This window comes from Lontra canadensis, unplaced genomic scaffold (assembly GCF_010015895.1).
Source record: "Lontra canadensis isolate GAN:19392208 unplaced genomic scaffold, GSC_riverotter_1.0 scaffold11, whole genome shotgun sequence".
Taxonomy (NCBI): domain Eukaryota; kingdom Metazoa; phylum Chordata; class Mammalia; order Carnivora; family Mustelidae; genus Lontra; species Lontra canadensis.
This window is the reverse complement of record NW_022631005.1, coordinates 23960501-23978821: the sequence shown is the minus strand read 5'-3', so window position 1 is coordinate 23978821 and position 18321 is coordinate 23960501. Positions and strand designations below refer to the sequence as shown.

General features: G+C 39.8%; 1 protein-coding gene across 1 annotated transcript in view; it reads right to left on the bottom strand.

Moving 5' to 3' along the window:
* The window catches only part of MCM6 (minichromosome maintenance complex component 6), a 32568-nt gene extending 20370 nt beyond the window's left edge, over positions 1-12198 (bottom strand). The window contains exons 1-7 of the mRNA XM_032856152.1: positions 12052-12198; positions 8787-8933; positions 6995-7105; positions 6051-6300; positions 2959-3124; positions 2535-2680; positions 1350-1500 (exon numbers count right to left, since the gene is read on the bottom strand). Of these exons, the coding sequence (XP_032712043.1) occupies positions 1350-1500; positions 2535-2680; positions 2959-3124; positions 6051-6300; positions 6995-7105; positions 8787-8933; positions 12052-12158 (1078 nt within the window). The 5' untranslated portion in view covers positions 12159-12198. The remainder of the gene's footprint in view (positions 1-1349; positions 1501-2534; positions 2681-2958; positions 3125-6050; positions 6301-6994; positions 7106-8786; positions 8934-12051) is intronic.
* Between the last annotated feature and the right edge of the window lie 6123 nt (positions 12199-18321).

Sequence of the window (18321 nt, the reverse complement as noted above, 5' to 3'; positions counted from 1 at the left end):
TAAAAAACAGAGCACACTGATGAAGTGAGAGTGTGTAAATTCTGACTAGGTCCTAAGCATTTTATTTCCTCCCTGCTTTGCTCTCCTGGATGCATATCTAGAGGAAGCCAGCTGCTGTGTTGTGAGAACACTAAAACAGCCCTATGGAAGAGATTTATGTGGCAAAGAATAGAGCTTCCAACTAACAACTAACACTAACAGGTAAGTCCTTCAGCCTCGTAAAACTTTCAGATGACTGCGCCTCCAGCTGATGTCGTAGCTGCATCCTCATAGAAGACTGAGTAAGAAACCACTCAGCCAAAACCACTCAACTAAGCTTCTCTCAAATTCTGACCCAGACTGTATGAGACACTATTTGTTGTCTGAAGCCACTAAGTTTTGGGGGTAATTTGTTATGCACCAATACATTAATTTCTAGGGGGTTCGGAAGTAGAGGCAGATCAAAATCTGCCTCTACTCAATTAAGAGAGGACACTCTAAAATCTATAGGATTATTAACATAAAGGATTTCAGTTCAATTTCATTGGCCAAATATCTAAACAGAAAAAAAGTTACATTTAAATAGTTAAATATACCTAAGACAAACACCCATAACCCTATGAGTTCCTGCCGTAACTCCAATTCAGTATGAAAGATGGAAAAATTTAGTCATATCCTTCAACACACAAAGGGGATTAAGTGATGGTGAGTAACTAGCAACCAAGAGCCAAGGAAACATAAAGGAAGATACCAGTGAAGGTACAGACACAGTACATATAACCAAAATAATCACAAAATCTTCTTGGGAAAAAAAAAAATCAGCATATTAATCTAACATATTAAAATATAGTGAAGTATAGTTCTACCCTAAAGCCAGAAAAAGAAGCCTAAGTGAATTTTTCTCTTTTTAAAAAATCATGGTAAAATATACATAAAATTTACTATGATTTTTAAGTGTACAATTTAGCAGAATTAAATACACTATGTTTTATAACCACCACCCTTATCCATCTCCAGAACTTTTCATTATCCTCAAGAGAAACTTTATCCATGAAACCCTAACTCCTCATTTCCCTCAGGTAACCTTTTCCCCCACAGGCAACCTCTTTCTACTTTGTGTCCTTATGAACTTGCCTATTCTTGGTACCTCATTTTAAGTGGAATCATGTAATATCTGTCCTTTCGTAAATGACTTTAATAACCCTTGTAAGTCCACTAAAAAATCTTTTCATCTGATTTATGTGCTGTAAGAAATAATTTATTGCTGTTTTTAAAAAAATTTAAGTTCTAGTATAGTTAATATAATATTCCTTGCTGTTTCTTAATCATTTTGATTTCAATTTTATGTCACAAATGGAAGGAACTCTTACCATGTATGGTAGGGAACAGGCTGGTACAGAGATTGTGGTACAGATTTTTATCCTGACTCATTTCAAACACTTTCTCCCACTCCTTCACAGTCATTTGGTTCTTAATGCTCTCAGCGGTCTGTTCCTCATCTCGGAGCTCTTTCCCTCCAAACTGAGGGGTGGAGAAGAAAGGAAAACATACTTGCATGGGAACAGTCAAAGTAAAGTGAAACATAAAGAGCTTCACTATAAACAAAAAAATAGCCTGGGAGGTTACTCAGAGTCTGTTGACTACAAAAGTTTAAAAAAAAAAATCCCCAAACTAGTACGGCCTAAGTTAATCAAGATACTGAAGAGTTTGTCACTTGTCCAGTGAACTGAAAACGAAAAAGCTGACACCGTTTTAAACTGCTATCTAAATGAATCTGAATGCTCAAGAGATGAGCCATAATAAAATGTTAATCACCGATATGAACATAAAGTAACATAGTATTATATTCACCCTTCTTCTTCCAATACTGGACTATTTTCCAAACTTTTTCTCACTGCTTTCCCACTGAGGACACAGAATCAAGTTCTGTACAACTACAATACCAGGAATCCATCACTCACAGAAAGTACTTTACTTTTCAGATCACTAAATTTTTCTATTTGTACTTTCTCCAGAAGCATGATAAGCAACCATGGCAATCAAAAAACAATAAAATTATACCATGAATATAATCTCTTATCAAAGTTCTTAAGGCATTGAGCTCTTAAACATGAAAACAAACAGGTTTTTCCTCAAGGTCAGAAAGACATGAAAAGATCTGGTTTTAAAACTAAAGAATCAGGGGCACCTGGGTTGCTCAATTGGTTAAGCAACTGCCTTCGGCTCAGGTCACGATCTCAGGATCCTGGGATTGAGCAGGTTCCCTGCTCAGTGGTAGTCTGCTTCTCCCTCTCCTACTGCTCCCCCATGCTTGTGCTCATTCACACTCGCACACGCGCTTTCTCTCTCGTGTGTGCTCTCTCTTGCAAATAAATAAAATCTTAAAACAAACAAACAAACAAACAAACAAAAAAAACCCAACACAAAAACCAAAGAATCACCCCCCCACCCAACCAATAACACTGACTAGATAAAATTCAGTAGTTTCAGAAGCCTATATTGTGGCAGTCTCAAGGGAGGTCTTTCCCAACCTTTGCTATTCTATTAAGACTCACCCTTGGGTTGGTGGGTGCAACACAGCAGGCAAGAAAGACCAGCCTGTATGAGAGATCCCTAACACCAAGAGCCCGCAGTCCTCGAATGCCTTCTGTCTCATATCCATCAACACCACTTACACGGGAATTAGTTTCTGCACGTGCTCCTGAAAGAACAAACAAGAGTTTGTTTCACAGCTCAAATATCAAAGGTGCTGATAATCAAAATTTCTTAATAAACAAAACCTATAAATCCAAAGATTTCATTTAGGCATTGAAATTTTTCAGAACAGTACTTTTTGAGGCAAAACCAATTTTTTCTATTCTTATCATACTTCCTTGCTCACCCTAATGGGTAGCCAAAAAAAGACAAGATTCAAGAAGCTGAATGTTCTGTAGTTTTAGGGAATGAGAATTTGTTAGATTTGAGCTGAAGATTACTGACCTGGTATGCTAAGCTTAGAGACATCAGGCACAACAATGAGAGTCCCTGTAAAGTCACACTTGTCACCAGCTTGAGCTGACTCCACAGCTTCAGCTCTCAAGATCACTTCTAAACTTCGGGGGATACTCCCTCGAGGAAGCTCTGCTTGAGTCTCTTGAATACGAACCTGTAACAATGGCCAAGAAGAAGAGATTATTTTTCAAATATCATATAATCTAAATTAATGCCACAAATATCAACATATTCCATACTCCTAACGATTTGCAGACTTCTGACATTGGCCAAAATTCATCTTAAAAATTCTCTATCCTAATACTCCTTCCAGTTTGGTAAGAGATAACACCTATTTAAAATCTTCACCTTTGGAGGCACCTGGGTGGCTCAGTCGGTTAAGCATCATCTGCTTTCAGCTCATGATCCTAGGACCCTGGGAACAAGTCCCACATTAGGCTCCCTGCTCAGCAGGGAGTCTGCTTCTCCCTCTCCCTGTGTGTGCACACTTGTGCTCCCTCTCAAATAAATAAATATATCTTTAAAAACAAAAACAGGGGCACCTGGGTAGCTCAGTGGGTTAAAGGCTCTGCCTTTGGCTCAGGTCACAATCCCAGGGTCTTGGGATCGAGCCCCGCATTGGGCTCTCTGCTCAGCAGTGAGCCTGCTTCCCCGTCTCTCTCTCTCTCTCTGCCTGCCTCTCTGCCTACTTGTGATCTCTGTCAAATAAATAAAATCTTAAAAAAATAAAAATAAAAACAAAAACATAAACAAAAAACCCTTCACCTTTAGGAGTGTCTGGGTGGTTCAGTTGGTTAAGTGTCCGACTTGATTTGAGCTCAGATCCTGAGCTCAGGGTCACAAGATTGAGCCTCGCATTGGGCTCTGCACTCAGCACCACTCAGTATGCAGCCTGTTTGTTCTTCACCCTCTGTTCCTCCCCTCACTTTCACCCTCTCTCAAATAAGTAAATAAAATCTTTTTTTGGGTTTTTTAAAAAAAGGTTTTGTTTATTTATTTGACAGAGAGCAAGAGAGGGAATACAAGCAGGGGAGGGGGAGAGGGAAAGGGAGAGGGAGAAGCAGGCTTCCCGCAGAGCAGGGAGCCCATGTGGGGCTCAATCCCAGGACCCTGGGATCATGAACTGAGCTGAAGGCAGACCCTTAATGACTGAGCCACCCAGGTGCCCCATAAATAAAATCTTTAAAACAACCAAAAAATCCTTCACCTTCAGTAGACTTATCATGATGAGCACTGAGTTAATATGTGGAACTGTTGGATCGCTATATTGCACACCTGAAACTAATTAAATACTATGTTAACTACACAGGAATTAAAATAACAAAAAATTAAAACTTCACTTTTACTCTCATTAAAAAATGTTTTCTGCAGGGCATCCGGGTGACTCAGTCATTAGGCCTCTACCTTCGGCTCAGGTCATGATCCCAGGGTTCTGGGATCGAGCACTGCTTTGAGTTCCCTATTTGGTGGGAGGCCTGTTTCTCCCCCTCCCCTTGCTTGTGTTCCCTCTCTCGCTGTCAATCTGTCAAATAATTCAATAAAAATCTAAGATAAAAAAAAAAAGGTTTTCTGGGATGCTTGGGTGGCTCAATTAAACATATGCCTTCAGCTCAGGTCATGATCCCAGTGTCCTGGGATCGAGTCCCACATTGGGCTCCTTGCTTAGCAAGGAGCCTGCTTTTCCTTCTGCCTGCCACTCCCTTTGCTTGTGCCGTCTCAAGTAAAACTGAAATCTTAAAACAAAACAAAAAAAATGTTTTCCTCCTTTCTCAAACTATGTAGTTAAATTTCTGCTCTGTTCGATTTTCCTCCAAATTTTTGGGGGAAACTTTATGAAAAATTTCACATACTTTATACATGCCACCTCAACATTACTGTTGGTATTACTTAGACACATATATATTTCTACTGTATTTGAAAGATGTTATAAAAATCAAGATACTTCGCCCCCTAACTACTTTAGCACTCATCCCCTAGGAATAAGACCATCTCTTGGTCTGTTATTATCTAGTCAATCCTTAAAATTTCCTCAATTGTGAATAATGTCCTTTATTACAACTGTTTGTTTTTTTCCAAACCAAGACCCAATACAGATTTACACTTGTATTTGGTGGTTGTATCATGTTCTTTTTCAAATATTATGTACCTCTTATTCAGAGTTGTTGGTAGGATATATGCTTTATATAAACTAAATCCTAGATTGATATTAAAACAGTAAGTAAGGACTAAAAACTGAAGCTAATATTAATTATTTTAGTCTGGTACTCATTCCCCAATGCTTGAGGTGCTGCAACTTTTCTTTCCCTATGTCTATCACAATTAGAGTCCTGTGGGGACCTGAGAGGCCCTCCACCCACAACCTTCATTCTTTTGCTACTATCCCAACTCTTGCCCATGTAACTACAACTGCCTAATTATTAGTCTCTTGTTATATACTACACACCAATGTCCTATTAATCTTCCTTTAAAAAAGAAAAGTTCATATCTCCTGAAAATATATTCCCCTTGTTTATCAAAATAGGTCCAAATTTCCCAACCTGAGATTTTAAGGCTCTGAGAACCTCCATGCCTCACACCAAATCATCCCTCAGATGATTTCCAATTTGGCTCCTCTACTTCAATCATGATAATCTTCATGGCTATCAAGAAACATGTCCATTTCTGCCTGTCCTTTTATTCATGCATTCCTCTCTCACCACCAACGTGAGGTCTTAAAACAAGTTTCCACTTCTTCAAAGTTTTATTAACATTAGTTCTCATTCTTCTTCATCATCATCATCACCATCATGTTTACTATTTATTCTCTGACAAATACATTTTGTCACAGTCTGAAGGTGCTTCCAATCCAACTTATTAAAGGTTAAAGCACATTTATATATTGGTAATTAGAATTTGCATTAAGAGTTTTGGGTTTAAAAAAAAAAAGTTTTGGGCTTAAATCTGTAGTCACATATAATGATCCTCCACTTACATAAAAACCAAGACTAACATCACCTAAATAAGCTTATGATAACTGCAAGTTCCTAGAGATGAATTATTACCATAAACTGAATCTGAACTAAACAGAATTTAATAAATACCTTTTGGAAATCGACAAATCTTGATTTATTTGTATCCAACAAGAACCTCCTTCTGTTGGCACACACTGGATTTCGGCAGATGTTCGGCTGTGTGTATTTGAACTGCTGTTCTACATCCTTGATCACCGTCTGACAGTCCAAGCACAGGAATGTTCCACTCACAAGCTCTGGGTGAACGGGATGAGTCCGTACCACCTGCCCACTGATGCGAGTGAGCAAACCAATTCTGGATGAGGTGAGTTCTCGAATTCTGTTTAAAGACAGATAATAAATATTCATTTCCAACCTAAGAAATGTTTCCATTTTAATGAGAGGGTATTCAAAGATAAATTTATGTTAAAATAAACAAAAACAACAAAAAACAAGAAGGAATTCTTTGGACTCTTCTCCAAAAATGATTTAGTCAATGTGCCCATCCCTAAATTAGACAGTCTATGCATTCACAGCAAAAAACATTAATATGTAAACTAAATAAAGACACCAAAGAAATGAAATTACAATTATAAAACAGATGATTCCATTTTATTTTATATGCAAATGTTCTCTGCTTACCTACAATTTCTAAACAATCATGTATTAGTTTCACAGTAATCATAGGAAAGAAATGGTATACTGAGAAGTTCAGAAACACTTCCTTTATATCACAAACTCATTTTACATTAAATAACTTATTAATTTCACAAATAATTTCATTAGTGTAAGTTTTCAAAGTATCACTTCAATTTCTCCCAGCAAATTATTCTTTAAATAATAACTGCTAATGAGAAAAAATGTTTTAAAGTTATGCCATTTAAGCTCTTTCAAGTAAATAAAAAAAATCTTAAAAAAAACAACAAACAAACAAGCAAAAGCACCCAACAACTAAACCTCCTGAGTTTTTTAATCATTAAGTGATGCCTATACTGTTTGGTGAATTCCTGTTCTTCCAAAGAAGCGTTTCTTACTTGTGTCTTGTAGGTAGGTCTTGGAATGCAACATAAAAATCCTTGGCAAGAGGAATCTCTTTTCGGTCTTTGACAAAGTTTTTCAAGGCCCGACATAAGTAAGGGTAAACTCTGAAAAGCAAACAAATGAACAAAAAACACATGTCATCTTCAAGAGGCCTACCAAGGCCCAGGCCCCCTTTACCTTCCATGTTTACAAACAGCTGAGACTAAGCAATTTCATCTGGCTACAACCAAGCCTTAAAATTTTTTAACTATGCAGAACACTTCTATTGTCTAGTTTAGGTTTATAAGCCTCTTCCAATCCTCTCCTATCCCACCACAAATCTAAGACAAGAAACACAGAAGATAAAATGTTATACCCAAATATCCACTATCTTTAAATCAGCATTTAGCACCGACACTGTAGGTCACTCCAAGATGAATCTACCTGAACAATCTAGGTGGCTTACAATCCAGCAAGACAGCCTCTCATTTGATGCAAGGCCTCAAAGGTATATTTTTCTAGGTATAATTCTTGATGGATAAGAAATGGATGAAGGGAGAAATCTGTGTACTGACATGAGAGGAAACTGGCAGAAAAATACCACTTGATTGATTAGACTGAAGTGTCTTGATACACATTCCCAGTAGTTGTTGCAGCTTGGGTTTAAGCAGTGGGATCTGGACGTCTTCTGAACAATGAGCTACCTTTAGGAGACACAACTGCTACATGCCCTGTGCATGAGGTATGAGTACAGGTGTTTCTACAACCAGCCTGGATTTTCTAGCTCCCTCTCACTTGTCAATACAACTTTTCCTGCTGTGCATTCTCACAAAACTTGGTTGCTTACCCCTGCAACCATTCCTGATGATCAGATATAACTAGAAACACTGAAGTCCTCCATCTCCCAGCCCACCACGTAAAGGAGTAGGGCTGTCTCTCATTACTTCTGGGTCTTCATTTTTCTTTCGCAACTGTCCACAATGTTTATTTTAACCTGGTTTTATTTATACAGATTGTCACATTTATTTAATCCAAATGCTGACAAAGATTTGTTTAAAGAGAAGGTTCTTATTAAAAATAAAATGAAAGCCTAAATTATTGTCTAGTTTCTGTCCAGAAACTAGAAATACCGTTCAGCTATTAAAATGTTTTCAAGGGACTTTATATGATAAGGAAAATTATGTTATACTATTAAGTGAAAGGGCAGGAGACTGTATCTACAGTATGATCTCAAAAGTTACATATACCAAAAATAAAACAAAATGTGCCAGAAGATCCTTGGGAAACTCCCCATTTGCAGATCTGCTAATGATGGTTATCTATGGATGGTGAGAATATATATGTAATCCCACTATCTGTAAATATGTATGTATTCCTTCTATTTAACTCTACTTTCTAAACTTCCTACAACATACACATTACTTTTATAATCAGAAGAAAATTAAGCTTTAAGAACAATGTCATTACTTTAAAAAGACACCCCTGATCAAGAATAGGATCCTCACACTTTCTCAAACACCTATTCGTGGGGGCAAGAAAAAGAAATAAACACAGTTGTCTGATAGAAAGTAAGTGGTCCTCTGAAAACTTGGGAAAACTACATAGAAAGCATAGGTTTTCAACATTTGCATGTGAAAAATATTCAGCTCCACAAAGGCCTAAATTAGTTCAGCTAAAATGACCACTGGCTGTATCAAAGCACCTCTGTTGACAGCTGGCTTCTGCCTCACAAATGAACACTTGCAGTCCCAGAAGAGATGGATTAACAGGCTCCATGCCTATTTAAAGTAGATTAATACCCCATACCTATAGAACTCTTCTTGAATGGTGGTAGAAAGTTGTTGGTTAAATTGCTCCAGGTCCACAAAACTCACAACCAACGTGTTCCTCTCAGGACGAATGAGCTCTTCTGCTAACTGCAAGTACTTAATTTCTCCATCACTGTTCTGGAACCTGCAGGTACATGCAAGATTTAATTTAAGAATTAGGAGGTAAAAAGAACAATCTAAATGTCTGATAATTCAGTGTATTGGTTAAAATTCATCAGCTTTAGGGTCAGACAGGTTCGCCTTACGAATTGTGTAACTTGGGGCAAGTTACTTATACCCCTTTCTTGAGGAAAAAAATAATAAATTAGGACATTGCTTTATCTCATAAGATTACTGTGAATTTTAAACAAGAATGCCTGTAAAATGCTTTGCCCAGAACAGAGGAAAACTAGGCCTTCAGATTTTAATCTGCATTTCCTAATTTAATATTTTCTAATAAAATATGCTAACTATTCTTTTATTATTTTCACATATAATTAAGATTGGAAAATATTAAACCAAGAAATGCAGGTTGAAATCCAAAGATTCTGTTTCTATAGGGAAAACTACAGACTAGTTGTTAATTTAAAAACATGAATAAAAATACAGAGATGAGGTGCTTCACTGCCCAAATTCTCATGAAAACAGAAACATCTATACACGCAACATAAAGGATTATCACAAACATTTTTGCTTTTTGTTCTTTTAACATAAAATGCAGATTCATTTTGAGGCAAAAGTCAATTCCTTCTTCAAATATAGCATGTTCTGTTAGATACATACTAGACATCTACCTGCAAAGCATTATGCCAGACACTTTAAGCTAAAAATGACAGTGTTGTTCCTGCCCTCACAGGAGACACTCTTATTAAAGAGAGGTAACAAGACAACCCAAACGTCCACAACAAATGAGTAAAGAAAATGTATACACACACAAAAGAACACTGTTCAGCCTTTAAAAGTCTGCTATATGTGTCAACAAAAATGAGCTCTGAGGACATCACACTAAATGAAATAAGCCAATCACAGAAAGACAAATACTGTATGATCTTACCCATATGAGGTATCTAAAATAGTCAAACTGATAGAGTCAAAGTAGAATGAGGGTGGCTGGCTGGCTGGCTTAGTTGGTAGAGCATGTGACTCATGATCTCAGGGTTAGGAGTTCAAGCCCCAGGCTGGGTGCTGAGCTTACATTAAGTAGAAAGATAGCAGAATGGTGGTTGCCAGAGGCGGGAAATGGGGAGGTACTAATCAAGAGGCCTAAGGTTTCAGCCAAGTAAGACTGAATAGTCAAGCTTTAAGAGATTTACTGTTTAACACTGTACTTATAGTCAGTGGTAATATATTAAAATTTGTTAAAAGGGTAGATCTCATGTTAATTGTTCCTTCCACAATAAAATCAGGGAAAAAATGGAGGTACAAGAACTATGCTATGGGACTATAAACTAATTCTGCCCAACAAGAACATCTAGAAAGACTTCCAAGCATTTTTTTTTTTAGTTTTAAAAAAGATTTTATTTATTTATTTGACAGATCACAAGTAGGCAGAGAGGCAGGCAAAGAGCCCAATATGGGGCTCGATTCCAGGACTCTGAGATCATGACCTGAGCGGAAGGCAGAGGCCCCAACACTCTGAGCCACCCAGGCGCCCCAAGACTTCAAGAATTTAAAAGGTGACATTGGAATTCAGCCTTGAAAGACCTTGAGAATTTGAAAGAAAACAAACATTAACTGAGGACCTTTGCAATATGGTGTGGTGGTCGGGTGGGTTTAAGGAAGGGATTTACATGCAAGATGAAGTGACTGACAGGTAGATATAAGTTACTCTACAGAGATAATGGAAAATGGTACCTTAGGAGCATAAGGGAAAAACTGACTGGTGCTGACTGAAAGGCTTATAGGGTTTCACAACGGAGTTATGAGTCTTTAGCTGGGCTTTGAAAAATGAGCTGTCAGGCAGAGGTAGGGAATGTAAATTAAATTACTGTTTTAAATACATCAGAATTTCGTAAGACAGCAGAATTATTCACAGTAGTAAAAGTGTGGAAACAATCCAAAAGTCCATGGATGAATGGACAAAAAGTGGTATGTGCATACAGTGAAATATTCAGCCTTAAGAAGAAATTGATACACACACATAAAGAAAAGAAACTGACACATCCTGTTTACATGGATGAACCTTGAAGATAACATTATGGTGGAATAAGCAGGTCACAAAAGGACAAACACTGACTCCAAGTATATGAATGAGGTTCCTAGAATAGTGACATTCATAGTAAGGAGAAGGGTGGTTCCTAGGTGCTGGGGCTGGGAAGGGTTTGGCATTACGGTTTAGTGGCTGCAGAGTGTCAGTTTGGGAACACCAAAAAGAGTTCTGGAGATGGATGGTGGTGATAGTTGCTTAATAAAATGCATGTATGTACTTCACGCCACTCAACTCTACACTTAAAAAAGTTAAGTGGTAACTTTTATGTTATGCAATATTTTACAATAAAAAAAAAAAGAACTTCATAAAACAGTCCAAAGTCCATACTCTTAGGGAAAGAGGTGATACATCTGCACTATCTAAGAAAAGTAACTGGTGGCAGTGGCAAAAAGCCAGGCAGGGGAGGTTATGAGAAAAGCCAGGAGCTTGGAAGGTTAGAAGGCAACTGACAAAAAAAACCCAAACCCAAAACAAAACAAAGCAATACAAAAAGTGTTCGTGGGGAAGCGGCCGGCAGAAGGAAAGGGAGGGAGAGAGTGTTCTAACTTCCAAGCAGGTTGGAACTACCCCGCCCCCCAGCATCTGTGTACGTGCAGGGTTCACTCCAGTAGTTTATCTCCATAGGCTCCAGGGGTTGCCCGGGCCCTCGGCGCCCCCAACACGAAGGGGCCTGGCTGTCTGGTCCAATCAGGACTCTGCAGGGATCCCTTCTCGGTAGTGCTTATCCTTCCCGAGCCTCAGTTTCCGCACCGGTAACCAGGGCCGACGGGACCACCAGCCTTACAGGCGGTGAAGACGGAATGATGGGACCAAAGCGCTGCTTTCAGAGTCTGAAAAATGGCTCCTGGGGAATTTTAGTCCACCGGGACAGCCCGGCTAAGCCCCAAGTGGCGCGTGGGGCACTCTGCGAGGCGTGTGGCCCCTGGGGTCCCCAACGCACTGCTGCTCCACCGCCCGGGAGCCGCGAGTCGGCAGGCCCTGGGCGCCGGGGCTCCGGAAGCGGGGAGGGGAAGCTCTGGGAAGTTCCGTGAGGAAGGGGAGCCAGCCGACTTACTCCTCCAAGAAATCCAGAAACAGTTTCTGACACTTCTCGGCCACCTCGTCGCGGACTTCCAGGTGCTGGCTGCCGGCAACCGGCTCCGCTGCCGCCGCAAGGTCCATGGCTGCCGGGTGTTGAGGAGCAGCTGCCGACACGCTCTGCAGCCACGAACCGCTCCACCACTTACGCGATCGCTTTGCGCGCGCCGCCGCCGCCGCCGCCGCCCGCCCCCTCGGCCCACCGGGATGGCCAGAACCAATCGTGGCGCAAGAGCTCGCGGATTTCGCGCCAAACCTGCCCAATGAGTGCAGCTTCTCCCTCAGCCCCGCCCACGGAGCCGGGATTTCGCGCCAAATGCAAAGACCTGGAGGAAGCGCGCGGGTTTTGCCTTTGCGCCTGCGTAGTGTGGCAGTGTCGCGAGAAGTTTGGTTTCTGGAGCAGGTTAAAAGGTTGCATCTCGGCTCGGGTTGCTTTTAAAATGTTCTTCAAATCATTTCACTGATATTAGCTGAGCAGTAGTTTCTCTTCTATGGAAGAGAAAAATGAGTAAGATTCAGACCTGCCTGAGCCGTGTAATTGGAGGAAATAAACTGTAAATCACCAGGTGAAGCTCTGTACCAGAGTCCAAAGAAATGTATACACAGTACTAGGGAGCGGTCGTTGGCAGAGTCGTGGTAGTTGGTGCTGAGTAGGGAAAATCGTCGAAATGTTTGACATTTTTGATGAACTCCTCTCCTAAACGCAACTGTTGGCTTGCATCCTCTGTCCTCTTGATTTTCTTCACTCCCTGGGAATCTTAACCAACTTTGTTCCACTTGCTTTTTCTCCTGTTTGGCCGTTCTTGGTTATCCTTTGTGGACGCCTCTTCTTCGGTGAGTCCCTTGAGTGGTCTGGCCCCAGGGCCCTTCTTTCTCCTAAAGAAGGTCAGTTGGGTGACCCTCTTCATTCCGGTTGTTGCGGGATCGTTGAGCAAGCCTGGTCTGGAAGGAGTTTTTGAGAGGTTTTTATCGTGCAATTTAGCAAGTTTATTTAAGTAGCATGGGGGTAGGACTTAAGCAGAAAGAGCTGCACCTTTGCTCTATGAAACTGGTGGTTATATATTTAGTGTTCAAGGGGGTGGGGACATGCAGGAAGTATTAGATCACAAATATTTTCTTGGAATTTCTACTCAAAACTACTTTCACAAGAGTTCTCTGGTGGTTATTCAGCTTGATACTAGCTATTGGCGAGATGTACAGGCAGTTATGAGATCCTTTAAGAATGTGGCAACCAGCACCTATTTGATCCTTATCAGAATTAGGCAGGAGATAAATGGCCCAGGAGATGAATGGTAAACATTTTTCTGCTTTCTTTTTCTTTCTTTTTTTTTTTTTTTTTAAGATTTTATTTATTTATTTGACACAGAGAGAGATCACAAGTAGGCATAGAGGCAGGCAGATAAAGAGGGGGAAGCAGGCTCCCTGCTGAGCAGAAAGCCTGAGACTGGGCTCTAACCCAGGACCCTGAGATCATGACTTGAGCCAAAGGCAGAGGTTTAACCCACTGAGCCACCCAGGTGCTCCCATTTTTCTGCTTCTATCTCTCATCACCATCACTTCTGGGTGCTGATGACTTCTACCTTGTGTATCATCCACCAGTACTCTTTCTTGGGCCTCCAAGAGATTAAGGGAAGCCTGGACCACTTCCATTTTTTGAGTTTTCCATACATGAAAAATTTTTTTCTTAATGTGAAACAGGGTGACAGAAGTTACTGTAATTCCTTTAAAACCCCCATGCATGTACAAATACACTCTTCACAAAAGACAAGGTTTAACAAAAGTGCTCACTGCTGATGTACTATAGCGTATATGAGACTGTATGTCTTACCTCATTGGAAAGGAATGGGAACACTTGTGGCCCTGTACCCCTCAGCTCTTCACAAGCTCTGGACCACTTGTACGGATTTTAAGAACTTCAAACTCCATGTGCTACAGAACAGCCATAACCCTCATACTAATAAGAATGGATCTAGGACATAGCTAGGAGCAGTTTGCCAACCCGATTTGTGCTCTTCCTCTCCAAAGGTCTTATCTTTCTTATTTTTCCTTTTTGCTGTCCTCTTTCTCTTCTATCCTCAAGGTTGATTTCTCAAAACTTTGTTTCTGACATGAGGTCTCCAAGTGAGGGCTGTGGGGATACTTTCCATAGCAAGAGGAGGGTGTGGGTTATGTAATATCTCTCTGCTATGTCCCAGAAAGTCAAATGCCTGTGTGTGTGTGTGTGTGTGTGTGTGTGTGTATGCCTGAGACTGCCATTCCTAGAAAGTCTTGCTTGCAAGGTTGGCCTTTTGCTAGCATTTGGGAGCTTGATGGGTAAAAGTTCCCTACACTGATAAGACACTTTCCCTAAATGATAAGGATAGCCTACTGTGCCTAAAATGTTTGTGTGCACAATGTAGTTTATGCTGAATTTGTTCTAGGAGACTGGAATCTTAATATTGCTATTTAGAGGGTGCCTATGTAACCAGACCCCAGTAGAAACTCTGGGCTTCTCTAATGAGCTTCCCTGGTAAATAGTGTGACATTTGTTGTCAAGTTGGATGCTGGGGTGGAATTAAATGCACTCCATATGACTCCATAGGAAGAGAACTCTGGGATGCTTGTGTTTGGTCTCCTTTGGATTGCTCCATGTGCCTTTTCTCTTTGCTGATTTTATTTTCTATACTTTTGTTGTAATAAATGGTAGCTGTGAGTACAATTATATGGTGAGGCCTGTGAGCCCTCCTAGGAAATGATCAAAACTGAGGACCCCCAAACTATATATGTATATATAAATACACACACACACACACACACACACACATTACCCTCTTATAAAGAGAATTTTAAACATACACAAATGTAGACAGAATAGTATAAAGAACTTCCATTATATAACCCCAGTAACCGTCAACATGTGGCCATTCCTGGTCCAACAACACACGTCTTCTTTTCCTTCTCCACCATTACTACTGTCTTTAAAAAAATCTATTTTAAAATGGTTTAAGACTTACTAAAAGTTGTGCAAGATAGTATATCGATTCTCATATATTCTGTGCCTTGTTTTTCCCTGTTGGTAACATCTTACTATAATACGTTTGTCACAGCTAAAGAATCAACTTTGGTGTAGTACTATTAGCTAAACTCCATACTTTATTTAAATTTTGCTAGTTTCCTCCTAATGTCTTTTCTGGGATTCCATCCAGGACACCATATTACATCACACTGTCATATCTCCTTGGTCTCCTCGGGTCTGTGACAGTTACTTAGACTTTTCTTGGTTTTGATGACATTGATAATTTTGAGGTATACTGCTCAGATATTTTGCAAAACATCCAGCAATTGGGATTTGTCTGATGTTTTTCTCATGATTAAACTGTGCTTATGGGTTTTGGAAGGAAGACCACAGAGGTAAAATATATTTCTTACCACTCCCTTACAAATTTGAAGCAAATCCTAGGTATATCATTTTATATGTAAACATTTCAAAATGAATCTCTAGTAGATACAAGGTATTGGAATGTTACTCAGTCATAAAAAAAAGAATGAGATCTTGCCATTTGTGACAACATGAATGAACCCAAAGAGTATTTATGCTAGGTGAAATAAGTCAAGCAAAGACATACCATATGGTTTCACTTATATGTGGGATCTAAAAAACAAAACAAATGAACAAACAGGAACAGAATCATAAATACAGAGAACTGATTGGGAAGGGGATGGGGATGGGCGAAATCAGTGAAGGGAATCAAGAGGTACAAACTCCCAGTTATAAATAAATCATGGAATGAAAGTATAGCACAGGGAATATAGTCAGTGGGATTATAATAACATATGATGACAGATGGTGACTGCGCTTATCATGGTGAGCACTGAGTAATGTACAGAATTGTTGAGTCACTATGTTGTACACTTGAAACTAATACAACATTGCACATCAACTATATTAAAATAAAAAAGGGCTATTTTTCCAGAGATGTATCTTGGGCTGGGAAGGAAACTTCCTTCAAACAGCTGTAGCAGTACAGATTAATGATGCTGACTCTTTTAAATCAAACTGTAATACCTTCCTGGGTTACCAACACTTTATCTCACTTTGAATAAAACTAGCAGGCTAAATTTTGATGATTTTTTTTTAAAGATTTTATTTATTTATTTATTTGACAGAGAGAGATCACAAGTAGGCAGAGAGAGAGAGAGAGAGAGAGAGAGAGAAGCAGGCTCCCTGCCAAGCAGAGAGCCCAATGGGGGACTCGATCCCAGGACCCCTGAGATTAATGACCTGAGCCGAAGGCAGGGGCTTAACCCACTGAGCCACCCAGGTGCCCTTGATGATTTATTTTACCTGGTGTGCAAAATCTATAAGATATTTAGCAAACATACTATGAGGTATTTTCTTCCAAATATAGTCAATCCCCACCTTGTAAAATGTTTAACCTATCGTACCTCTTATTAACAAAATAAAATTTTATGCTAGCTACTGACCAAATTAGTTTTTAGCAGTACTTGATGAAATGCCTTTTTAGTCATTTGCTTTTCTCCTTAGTTACCTACATATGAGAAGTTTGATCATTATATGTATCAAAAGTAGTGGTGAGGGCAGTGGGAATGATGGCAGTGTTTACCTATTTGTATATGATACTTATTTCATTTTTCCCAAAAGCTAAATATTAGAATTATACACACACACACAGTTACTGAAAAAATATTTAAAAATTTCATCATACTTCTCATTTCACAATTTATTTAAACCATACCTTACATTATATTGTTATAAATTAAAAGAATGAGAAACTGTATTTAAATTTACTCTTGTTTTTATAGCTATTATAAAAATGGATACATTAATCACATTGTATCTGTGTTATTTTATTTTATAAAGATTTATTTATTCATTTGACAGAGACAGAGATCACAAGTAGGCAGAGAGGCAGGCAGAGAGAGAGGGGGAAGCAGGCTCCCTGCTGAGCAGAGCCCGATGCAGGGCTAGATTCCAGGACCCTGAGATCATGACCTGAGCCAAAGGCAGAGGATTAACCCAAGAGCCACCAAGGCACCCTATGTATCTGTGTTATTTTGATATTAATTTGATTGCTTTTAATCATCGCCTTTACAAATTGTGTTCCATACTTTGTCTCCTAGTGGTTATTAGACTCTTTTGTTTTTTAAAAAGATTTTATTTATTTATTTGAGTGAGAGAGAGATAGTGATTGAGCATGCAAGAGAGAGCACAAATGGGAGGAGGACAGAGGGAGAGGGACAAGCAGGCTCCCTGCTGAGCTGGGACCCTGACACAGGGCTAGATCCCAGGACCCTGGGATCATGACCTGAGCCAAAGTCAGATGCTTAACCAACTGAGCCAACCAGGCACCTCTAGACTATTTTTTGAAACAAGTATTAACACATGTGTTTGAATTGAAAAACAAAGTTGGGTTCTGACAAACAGTAAGTATGATTAAGCTGATTTAGAATGAGGATGAGCTTTGCTTAGTGGGTTAAATGGTGGGCACTTTCCAGAAACGTATTTTGAAAAGATTATAAAATGAAAACACTTTGTTAAAAAAATGTATAAATAAAGATGTGTTGAAGCTAACATTTTTTTTTTTTCCTTCTCATTTTAAAAGAGAGAGATTTGGGCAGCAGAAATAGACTGAGAAATCCTCAGAAGAGATGATGGAGAAACTTTGGAAGTAGATGTAGTCACCCAGGGAGCATCTGATGAAAGAGAAAAGACACATCCAAGCACGAAGCCTGAAGACCAGCAGTGAAGGAGAGGCTGAGGAGGAAATGCCATGGGGGAGACTAAGAAAGAACAGCCAGAGAAATAAGAGGGGAATCTCAAAAGTCAAAAGAGGAGATTCCAGAAGCAATCCTTGTCGATAGACAATGCTGTGGAGCAGTCCCAGCTGGTAGCAACTGAACATGGTGAAAGGAGTTTCAGGGACATGAAAGGGGTGGAAGTCAGATTGCAGGGGGGGGGGCGAAGGGAGGCCAGGAAGCAGACTGACGGGCAGCTATGTTTATCAAGTGCAATGACAGAGGGACCTGCTCTGCTCTGTGTTGAGAGACCCTTGCCCCAAGTTTGGTGCTGTTGAAACCATCAGCTGTTGGAGCACGAGTGCAGGGAGAGAAAACCAGCCAGGTCAGCAGTTGTGCCTTCCCCTGGAAACCCAGGAGAAGAGGGGAGACTATGTGGCCCCAACTTTTGTGATGAGATGTGTGTCATGCTTTAGGGAGGCTTCCTGCTACTCCCTCTTCCACTGTGAGG